Source organism: Crassostrea angulata, chromosome 1 (assembly GCF_025612915.1).
Source record: "Crassostrea angulata isolate pt1a10 chromosome 1, ASM2561291v2, whole genome shotgun sequence".
Classification (NCBI taxonomy): domain Eukaryota; kingdom Metazoa; phylum Mollusca; class Bivalvia; order Ostreida; family Ostreidae; genus Magallana; species Magallana angulata.
Window position 1 is genome coordinate 43039150 of NC_069111.1, and position 12136 is coordinate 43051285.

General features: G+C 33.5%; 1 protein-coding gene across 1 annotated transcript; it reads left to right on the forward strand.

Annotated features, from left to right (window-relative positions):
- On the forward strand, positions 1-9027 carry LOC128192579 (uncharacterized). The gene is made up of 4 exons (XM_052865400.1): positions 1-67; positions 6434-6856; positions 7012-7224; positions 7805-9027. Exons 1-4 carry the CDS (start codon positions 14-16, stop codon positions 8291-8293), a joined length of 1179 nt encoding a protein of 392 aa, XP_052721360.1. The 5' UTR covers positions 1-13; the 3' UTR covers positions 8294-9027.
- The last annotated feature ends 3109 nt before the right edge of the window (positions 9028-12136 follow it).

Sequence of the window (12136 nt, forward strand, 5' to 3'; positions counted from 1 at the left end):
TTAGTAGAAGCACATGCTAGAGCTGAAAGGCGCGAACTGCGACGAAGTGAAGATCAAGATGTCAACGGTAAGTAGGAACTTGTAAAAATTCAATTTTAGGGGAGTGCATTTAAAAAAAAAAAAAGTCTTATTTTTGTCAAAAGACTAAGCAATATTTAAGAAAATTATTTAGAATGTCTCTCATAAGAACAATACAGGGATCATTGCATCAAGGTAGTTCTGTATTTGTTAATGGTGGCTCACAATGCACTGCAATAGCATTCTTTGCATTAGCATTGTTTTTCTCTTACGATTTCACATGCAATTTCTCTTCTGTGGATATCGACAATATTTTATTTCGAGGAGACGCCCTTTACGGCAGTATAATTAGAGATTTGGGACAGAGGGATAATGCTTATCTTGCACACTATGAAATGCCAAACACTGTTGTAGTAGATGGGGTCGCATTGGATGCTATAACACATCCTGACATACTATTTGGTGTTGTAGGTGAAAATAATCTGGCACATGATGTAGGTGCAACTAACTTAATGGATGCTTTAGAGACAGGGTTTTACGTTTCAGATCATTTACTGGCAACATTCCAACAGCTGAGTATTGCAATTAATTTTAACAGAACAACTGAGCATTATTTTGTGTTTGATTCTCATAGCAGAAATATCGTTGGTCAACACAATCCGTTTGGAACTGCTGTTTTATTAGAGTTTACTGATATACATACTTTACTGGCATATTTAACAAGTGAATACACAGGATCTGTTTATAACATTTCTCCTGTTTTGTTCAACCATCAAAGACCATCATTATTAGAGCACAACCAGTCAGAAATCGTGGGAAGTCATGGGGAAACCATGGACCAGACACCAATACATACTTATAGTACAAGTAATGTCAGTACAGAAGATACCATTTCATTAAATTCCTACAAAAATTATTCACAAAGTGAAAGTACATTGAATTGTTCTAGTGTAAAGCAAAAATATACCAGTGAAGAATTTTTTGTTGAAAGTTATTTTAAAAGTGAAAAAATATTGCAACATTTCATACAAAATGTGAATTTAACAACAGCTGTAACTTTAGAGCAAGAAAGGATTGATGAAGAAAAACAATTAAAAAATCATTTGAATAGATCTTTATTGGAACATAGTTATTGTTGTTCTGCTGAATGTAAACGTAGGAAGCAGAAGGGGAGATACACGAAAAATAAAAGAATTTGCAATAATTTTGCATCTGTTAATTCCAGTTTGCTTGCAAATTCACCAAGATTTGTTGTACTAAATTCAAACTTTGATGAAAACTACACACTAGTTTCTGAGAGTGTGGAGGTTAACACAATAGAAAAAGAAATTAGTTCTGAACAAATTTCAAATCTGTCAAAAAATTCAATTTCGGAAAATTTTTTCAGAGAAATTAAACAGACTCCTTCCTTTGTTTGTTCAAGTTGTGATAGAATTTTATATCATGACCAGGTCCACAGACTTAAAGATGATTTTCAACTTACACAAGCTTATAAAATAAATGCTAGCAGCATTGTTTGTTCATTTTGTCATAGTCATATTAAAAAAAATGAAATGCCTCCATTCAATAGTATACTAAATGCTTTAGATCCAGGAAATATCCCTTTTTATCTCAAAAACCTAACTTACATGGAAAAAAGACTTCTTTGCAAAATTCAAGTGTTCATGACAGTGGTGATTTTACCAGGTGGACAATTAGCAGAAAAGGGACTAGCTATTGATTTTCCAATAGAATTACAAAATCAAGTCTCAGTACTTCCTCAAACCTTTAAAAATTCAAATGTCATCACCGTGTCATATGAGAATAACAACATTTTAAAACCAACTCACCTAGTCAGAAAGGAAAAACTCTTAAAAGCCTTGTTGTGGTTAAAGGCACATAATCAAATATATGACAACATTTCTTTAAATTTTGACCATATCCCAGAGGGTATAAACATAGAAAATGAACTAGCTGTCATTGATAATACTTATGAAGAGTATGCTGTTATTCCATCAGATTATGTAATGCCACACATTGATATTCAAACTTTGTTGAATAGTGATATCCCTCATTTGTCATTGAAAAGATGCAGGTCTACTCCATTAAATGCATATGACACTCCAAAAGGTGAGGAAATGGCATTCCCTCATTTGTTTCCACAAGGTGTTAATTGATTTGGTCATGAGAGACCTGCAAGATTAACTCCTTCCAAATATTTTAAGTGTAGAATGTATTATAAAGATGGTAGATTTAGAAAAGATATTTCCTATTTACTGCATGCAGTTAACTATTACGAAAAAGAGAGATTATTAAATGCTGTCAGTATTCACATGAGAATGAGAAAAAGCACTGGATTGCTAACAGCATCAGATGTAAATAACATTTCAAGTAATCCTGACTTGTTGCAGAACTCTTACATGTTTATGAAATTCATGAAAGGTACAGCTGCCTACTGGAAAAACAATTTATTAAATTTATTAGCAATGTTTAAATGTCTGGGACCTCCTAGCTTATTTGTGACGTTATCAGCTAATGACATGCATTGGCCCGATCTAATAATGTCCCTGGACTGTTGTAGCTACGAAAAAGCATGTAACATGACAAACTGTTTACAGTTGGTGAAAAATGACCCAGTTTTGACAGCACTTCATTTTCAACGGCGGTTTAGGATCCTACTGAAAGATGTTATTCTCGGACCCTTAATGCCTTTAGGAAAAGTAGTTGATTACTTCGTGCGTGTAGAATTCCAAAATCGCGGAAGCCCACATTTTCATATCTTCTTTTGGATTGAAAATTTTTCAGAAATATTTAGTGACCACAAAAAACTTGTAAAGTATATCAATGATGTTATAAGCACAAAACACAGCACAAGTCAGTTTGCTTCAAAATTTCAAACTCATCGTCATTCTGACTACTGTTTGAGAAAAACTGGCCGCTGTCGCTTTGGTTTTCCATTTAGAGAAATGAAGGAAACATGCATTTTGAGTAATGTGGATTTACAGTCAAACATTATCAAAGGCAAGTTTTATGAAACTGAACGCACTACAGATGATTGTTATATAAATGCTTTTAACCCAGTTATTTTGAATCATTGGCAAGCAAACATGGACATACAAGTGATAGGTAATTGTGAATCTGCTGCTTATTATGTATGTGCTTACTTATGTAAAGCAGAGCCTGAAAATTTAAAATTTGAATTGTCAAAAGTCATTAACAACTTGAATCAAATGCCTGTTTTGTCTCAGTCTTCTAGAATGCTAAAAATTGGATATTGTGTTTTAAAGTCAAGAAAATTAAGTGCACAAGAAGCAGCTTATAGGCTTCTCCCTGATTTGAATTTGATAATTTCCTCAAGGTCAGTTCTGACACTAAATACAAAACCACCAGAAAAGAGGTTCCGCGTACTTAAATCAAAACAAGAACGAGAGGAACTAGATAATACAAGTACAGATATATTTTACAACAATATGATAGATTATTATCATGCACGTCCAATTGAACTATTCAATCTATGCTTATTTGAATTTTCTCAATGGTATGTTAAGTGTGCAGACAAAGATGTTGATATATCTGTCGCTTCTTCAAGTAGGCAACCACGTATAAGATTAAGGCCTCCGTTTCAACATGTCATAATGCGAAAGAGATTAAAATTTTTGATAATTCGCCTCCCAAAGTTGCCATTGTCATCTGATGATTACTTTTACAGTCTCTTGATGTGCTTTTTACCCCATCAAAATGAAGAAGAACTTATACAAAAAAATCAAACCTCAAAATATAGCACAGCAAGAGATGCATTTATTGCTAAAAGACAGAACATGCAATTAGACTTTTTAGAATCAGCAACACTAGTAGATGAAATTGAAAATGCAGTTCGATTTATTCGGTGTTCTGTAAAAGAGATGGAGGCTTTTATTGCCCCATCTACTTCTGAACATGTATATGTTGATGATAACTGTCTTTTGGAAGATCCCTCATTATCAATATCACACCCTCATAACTTGGATGATGTTGATGTTCATTTGAGTAGAGAAGTAGGAAATGAACTTAGTTGTGAAAATAGTGATGAGCTGCACATCAATGAAATTAGTACATCATCTATATCTTTTGACGAGATAAAAAGCAGAATAGCAAGGTTAACAAGGTGTCAAAAAACTGTTATGCATTACATTTTTAATCATTATAAAAACAAAGATAATTCTCAGCAACTTTGCATGTTTATTAGTGGTGGGGCAGGAGTTGGAAAAAGTTACCTCACAAGACTGATTATTGACTGGTTAAACTGCTGTTGCTCAATTGTTTGTGGAAAATCTCCAGTAATGGTATGTGCTTCAACTGGAACAGCAGCTAGAAATATCTTGGGAATTACAATCCATAGTGCACTATATTTACCAGTGCAACATGGAAATGAACCCAAATTTCATGAATTATCTGGGAAAAGTTTGAAGAAATTAAGATCCACTTATTCATATGTTCATACACTGATCATTGATGAAATTTCAATGGTTAGTGCACAAACTCTTGAATACATTCATAGAAGGCTAACTTCAATTAAAGATAATGATAAACCATTCGGAAATGTAAATGTTATTGTCATAGGGGATTTCCTTCAATTGAAACCTGTTAAAGGCAAATATGCCTTTGAAAATGCAATTCTATGGTCAAATTTTAAGCCTTTTATTCTCAAAGAAAATGTACGGCAATCTGAAAATGTTACATATGCTGCAATATTAAATAGAGCTAGAGTTGGCTTACTGAATGAAGATGATCTCAAAATTCTACAGTCGAGGTTAATTAAGCCCCCACAAAGAGATATTTCTTCCCTTCTTCATTTATTTCCCACACTTAAAGAAGTTCAACAACATAACAACAAGATGCAAGTGTTGTTAAGCCGAGAATGCATTGAGGTCAAAGCTAAACATTATTTTTCTCAAGATGACATAGAAAAAAAGGGGCTTCTTTCTAATGATGATATCCCTGTAGATGATAGAAATGCAGGTGGGTTACCATGCCAGTTACAAATATCAATTGGGACAAGGGTTATGTTAATAAAAAATATATATACATCAAAAGGACTAGTAAATGGAGCTCTTGGGTTTGTAGAGTCAATAGAAATGCACCAAGAAATGACAGGAGAAGTTAACTTAATATATGTTAAATTTGATGACCCACATATTGGAGGTATTCTTAAAAGGGTTGAGCATAATAATGCAATAGCTATTGAGCCCTTGTGTCAAGAATTTTATTACAATGGAAGAATACTTGTTAGGGAGCAATTTCCTCTCATTCAAGCATGGGCAACGACAATCCATAAAGTCCAGGGTGCATCTTTATCACAAGCAGTCATTTCAATTGGTAACAATGTGTTTGAAAATGGAATGGCTTATGTTGCCTTAAGCAGAATCAAAAAATTGTCAGGTTTATATTTGCTGGCATTTAATTATCAGAAAGTTACACCCCCTGTCAAAGCTTTGGAAGAGTATACAAGACTTCGTTCTTTAACAGAATAATTAATCTTTAAGTTAAATGCTGTTAGCCTGTATTTGCACTTGTGTCTATTGGCAAGTTGTCTCCCTGCGTGCTGAAAACTTCTCAATAAAAAACAGACATTTAATTAATTTATCCCAGTTCAATTTTTAAACATGCATAATTATATAGAATTTAAAGATGTTACTAGACCTATCTTTAATCACCAATACCAGAATTTTAACTCTTTATAACTCGTGTGAGCGTGCTGAATTTCTTTTCAAATAACATAGAAATTTACATTATTTCATAACGTGACAATATTAGGGTATTGTTTGGTATATATTCTTAGCCTATATTAAAAGCAAAAATGGCTACAAGCAGCACTAAATGAACACTGCAACAGTATTGATAATTCAACACAACAGTTTGAATTTACTTGGAAATTGAAATGACTATTTTATATCATAAATCAGATGATGATTTGACAATTATTTTTTCAAAATATGAATACATGTACAAATAATTGTCTAATATTTAAGTCACCTGAGTCACTCAGATGACCAATTGCAATTGATATAATATGTCTGTCGTGTGTTAACAATTGAACATTTTTAACTTCTTCTTTAAAACTAACTGCTTAATTCTTTTTAAAGTTTGTTAAATGCATCTTAGGTGTTAGAGGAACAAAAAATGTAAATTTCATAACTATTGTCCCATAACGGTCCTAGGGGCAGGGCAACAATGGTAATGAAAATATTCTTCTGTACAAAAGCCTTTTACCAAAATTGTAAATGTCATGTCTCCTGGGGTTTGACTCTAGGGCGAGGCCAAAATGCTTGGTGACTGTTACATGTAAGATCAGTTGTCCTCTTACTGCAAGTAAGCTTCACATTTCATTTATATTCACAAAGAAATAGTTGCAAAATGTATGATATGTAATTATGATGCAATATTGTGAAAATTGCAGATGCTGAAAATAAAAGACATTAAAGACAAAGAAGTGAAAGATCTCATTCTGCCACCATCCCCTTCAGTGCGAGGGGTAGTGCTTGAAGTCAGTGACATTGAAAAAGCAGAAAATTCACAATACAAAGATAAATTCTATGCAATTATTGCTGATGAAACCGCAGCGATATCAGTAACAATCTATGATGTACAGAAACAAAACAAATTTATTAAGGGAATGGCTGTAGTTCTGATGAACATTCTTACGAAGCAAAATTTTATAGCTGTTACAAGCAAAACAGATGTAGGCATTTGCAGACCATTTACTATTCCTGATGATATCAGGCTTCATGCTCCAACCCTTGCTGGACAAACAATGACCTTAAAGAATGCACTTGCTTCACCTGTAAAAACGCTGCTTACCGTAAAGGGAAAAGTTGTTAAGGTACTCTCATATTTAAAGAGTGAAATATATTATTTAGAATTTAAATTGATCTTTTTTAATCATCACATAAATATGAATCATTAAAGCATAAAATAAAAAATACTTGTTAAAAATTCTTTCATTTTCTATAATTATGTATTCTAATTTTCATACAGCTGTCACCAGCAAGCAAGAAAAGGGTAGAACAAAACGAGGTAGATTTCCAAGAGGTCATGTTGAAAGATACAGACAGTCACGCAACAGTTGCAGTGTGGGACAAGATGGTGAATACACTACAAAAGGGAGAATGTGTGACCATTACAAAGTGCAGGGTCCGTTTGTTTAATGAGCAGAAACGCCTTACCACTACAAGATCATCCCAATGTGAGGTTCGTTGTTGCACATATATAGTCAATGGTATAGTTTTTAATTACATGCAATTACAAATGTACCATGTTTTGTAAAATGAAATTATATTGTTGTACACATATAGTCAATAGTATAGTTTTTTAATTACAATTACAAATTTACCATGTTTTGTAAAATGAAATCTTGGAAGAAATTCTCTGTCATGAAGTGATATTCTAATAAAAGATTCCTCATAAAATTTTATTTTCAGTTATTAAAATAATGATCACTGTAACATCACTAAAGCCCAAAAATTGGTTTAGAAAATTGCCAAAACAGTGTATTCTGCAATATTGTTCTAATACTTTAGTATAAGACATTATTTACCTACTTGAATTTTTTGTGTTTGACATCATAAACCTACTTCAATCACTCATGTTAGTGGGTCATGTGTGCTGAAGTGAGCAATGTGGCCCCTAGGCTCATTGTTTAATCTGAAACTTCGAAATGTAATCTTATGAGGATGCATAGAAAGAAAAGGAAATATAACATACCAGTAAATATAAGTAACAGTAATCATCAGGAAATTTAATATTTCTCACTACTTTTATTAAATTATAGAAACTTTCATATGATGAAACTCTTCTGCTGGTGTCTGACGATGAAGATGATGATGTGGACAATAATGGAAATTGGAGTAACACCCCCATTTCTGATTTCAAGAGTGGAACCATCACCGCAGTGTTCGATGTCGATCCATACCTAGCGTGTCCCACTACATCATGCAATAACACGAAACTTGCCCCAGCTGAATCCATCCAATGCATGAAATGCAAAAACTGCGGGAGAAACTATGGGGAGAGCGCTTGCAATAACTACATACGTGCTACTGTTATGATTGAAGTAGAAGATTCTAACAAACCTCCCCAGAAAGTAGCAATATTTAAGCCTCAGATTGAAAAGCTGTTCACTTCAAGGGGTTTCACACTTCCTTCCAGCAATGACCAAACTGAGCTTCTCCTCAAATTCTTTGAAATAATTCCAGTTGACATCAAGTTTCACATGATAAATAACACTATCAAACAATTAACCTGCAAAAGAGTTGCATAAACATTCAACTGCAACAAGTATCAAACTTGTTCAGTGACTTGCACAGTTCTTTTTTTATTTGATCGATTTTATACCAGTATGGCGAGTATGCACTTGGAAGAGTATCATTATTGTTTTGTTTATTGTTGACAAACTTGCGAAAGAGTTGCATAAACATTCAACTGCACTGCAACTGCTGTAACAAGTATCAAATTTGTTCAGTGACTTGCACAGTTCTTTTTTTATATTCAGTTGATATTATACCACTATGAACTTTGGAAAAATATCATTATTGTTTTGTTTTTTGTTCACAAACACGCAAAAGAGTTGTATCAACATTCAACTTGATTACAATTGATGTACATGTACTGAGTGTACTTTTTTTTTCAGTGTAGTAATCGCTGTTTATTATCTAATATGATTGATATGCAAACTATAACAAATGTTTTTTTTCTTATTGTGTGTAGTTCACAATCAAGTTTTTAAGTTTTCTTAATAAAGTACAATTAGTTTTATTTAATTTTTTTCCTCTATTATGCAGTATAATATCATTATCAGGAGATATTGAAATGAATAGCAACATGAAAGAAGTCTGTTCTTCAGGTTCATATCAGAACATCAGCAAGTTAATTGAAAATTAACAGAAATGTCACTCAATTCACAAAAATGAGAATGAACATTGCTATTCCTTTGATGTTCATTATTATGGTTTATAATATTGTGTATGAAAAATTAGAAAATTATTAAAATAAACAAGAAATATGTGCAATTTTCAAATTAATATATTGCACAACAACTGGGAGGGGGATTATCATTATACCCCCCCCCCCTCCTTTGAAGAAAGAATGGCATACATGTATTGCTTTGCTGCTGTCTATCTGTTTCTCGGTCGGTTGGTCACCCAACAATTTCCGTTCCTTTTCTTTGCAGCGGTTGTGCATATTGAAATAAAATTTGGTATACAGATTTACCATAATAATATCTACGTCAAATTCGATTATGGATTTGATTAAGGTGGAATAACGCACCTGGAAAAATTCCCTCAAATTAACAGGAAATATTTTGATAATGAAAGATATAATGATATATAAGCTGTACAAATGTCAAATAAGTGAGCAATTTGCAGTTAAGGTGTAAAAAATGAACATCTAAAATAATTATTCCAGTAAGTAACAACAAAAGGCCCTGCGGGATTCGAACTCCGGATGTACGGATCACAAGTCCAACACTTTATCCACTGGGCTATAGAGTAAGCAACATGTTTTAGTCCATAAAATCGTTTTCATAAAACGAAATGTCGTTTCGATCAGCGGTCAGCCATTTTGTGACGATGTGTTATTCCACCTTAATTAAGTTATATGTTTTTCGACAGAGTTATATACCCCTTGGACAAAGAAACATTCCAATTGGTTTGCAGTATCCGTTCATCTTCACAGACGTTGCACGTATTGAAATATAATTTGGTAGACAGATTTATCTTGCATGTAATAGTATATAGGTCAAGTTTTATTTTGGGTACAATCTAACAATTTTTGATAGAGTAATGTGCTTTGGACTTGGACAAATTCAAATGATTTGCAGTTTCTGTTCATTTTTAGTCGGATTTTCCAACATAAAATCGGGTTATTGAAATTATGAAAATGGCGGGCGGGCGGCTGCCAAAAGAATATTGTTGTTCTTTGCAGATTAATTGCACATATATCAGAGGTGTGCATATTGCTAGGATTTAATTTCTGATTATTTATGAAAAATACCGCCTTTTGAACAGTCAACTTATTCATTTTTTGGCAAAATATTGCATATAGGGTAGCCTCATTGTACAATGCAACAACTACTCTTACAGTTTTCAAAATAAGGAGTTGTTCTTTTGCAGATCAATTGTACATATATATATATATATATATATATATATATATATATATATATATATATATATATATATATATATATATATATATATATATATATATATATATATATATATATATCAGAGGTTTGCTTATTGCTAGGATTTTGATTTCTGATAATTTATGAAAAAATACCAGCTTCTTAACTTAGTCTTCTTTTGGCAAAATATTGCATTTATCGTACTCCATTTCATTGGATACGGTAGGTAGATTAGTGTTTATTAATTGAGAGTTGACATGGTTTATGGATAGAAAAAACCCGGTTTGCTGTCACATTGACAGCTTTTCACTTTCTTCGCAGATATTGTAAGGCAGGGGGCATAAGTGTTTCACAAAAAATTCTTAATTAGTTTCTTATATTAAAAACATGCCAATGGTCCACGTATTGTAGTCCTTTTTTAAAGGACAGCAACTTGTTATGATACTTACTTGTACTTAACCTATGATGCTTCCATTGCCCCTATGTTAAAGGCACTTGTGGATAAATCAGTAAAACCTTTACAAATTGCAGTTATCCCATATGGGATAACTGCATACCATCAAAATAAAAAACACAGAAAATGAACAAACCTTTATTTCGTTTTGAAAGAAGATTCAAGTACAACTAGTACACATACAAAAAAATAAATAAATAACACACATCTTTTGGAGTTGATAAACTCATTTGCCATCAGGGATGCAAGAGTTGAGGGCCCTACAGGGTAAATTTAAAAGTAAAGTTGCAATTTGAGTAAGATTTGTTGCCTGAACTTGATGAAGGAACAGAAACATTTTCTTTGTTGAAAGAAGGAATGGGCACACTGTCGCATGAAGGAGTAACTGTTGCAAGGTTAAATAAATTGCTATCGGTTTCAGTTTTCATTTTTTTCGATGGAGGATTTGAAATGTTGCTCACGTCCTTCAGTTGCTCTTTGGATTCTCTCTTGTATTTAATGACTCCATTTATGCTTCGGAAACCTTTTCTGTGCATAATCATTAGCTCATCTAATCCACTTTGATATAAACTAGTGGCACACGTGCGTTTTCGTGATTAGTTTATAAAATTGCCTTCCAATCCAGCTTTTTCACACATATTCTTCATCACATTCTCAAGCTTGTCCATACCAACATTCTGTTTCGAAAATTTGCGAACTCCTGCTATAGGTCGCTTGTAAAATTTCCCCTCACCAATCATCCTCAGGTAAGTAGAGTATAAGCGTTGCAGGCTCCGGTCAATGTCTTCATCTGTGAAGTAATGCTTTATGTTCTTGTGTTCTACTTTGCGATGTTTGAGACCGCCTTTGAATGTTTTGTTCGAACGACCAATAAACTGAACGAAGGGACCAACTTCATCCTCACCCATGGTAAATTGAGAGACTTCCAAGTCATGTGTTCATCTCGTCCTCACAGGCCAAAAGCTTACAGTCGTAAAAGAAAACCCCATGGAGTAGAGATTCGCTTGTAGAATACCCAATAACTTCAGACGTCCATAGCTTTTCCTCCTGTTCCCTTCTAATGGGATCCGCCTGACGAATTTCTGATCCATAACCTAGAAATAAAGTAAAATAAATGAGTTCATTTTATAGTAGAACAAAAATTATTTATATGGCTGCTTTAAAAAACAGACACCTAGCAAAGGCAAAGAAAGGTAAGGGACTAAAACAGCTGCACAACACATTATTTATTATTAAGAGCTCTAAAGAGGATACGTTGGATTTACATGCGCGGATATAGAGACAGTCTTATAAAAGGGGGGGGGGGATATTCAGGACCTCTCCAGAAAAAATTCCAAGTTTCTTATATTCACAGTTATATTACCGATACCTTGACTCCCCCCCCCCCCCCCCCCCCCCCCGCAAAAATTATGGATCCGCGACCGAATTATTAACGTTATGCATTGCTAAAGATAAAAGTGTGTGTGTGTGTGTGTGGGGGGGGGGGGGGTGATAATTTAAGTTTATCCTAATAATCAGATAAT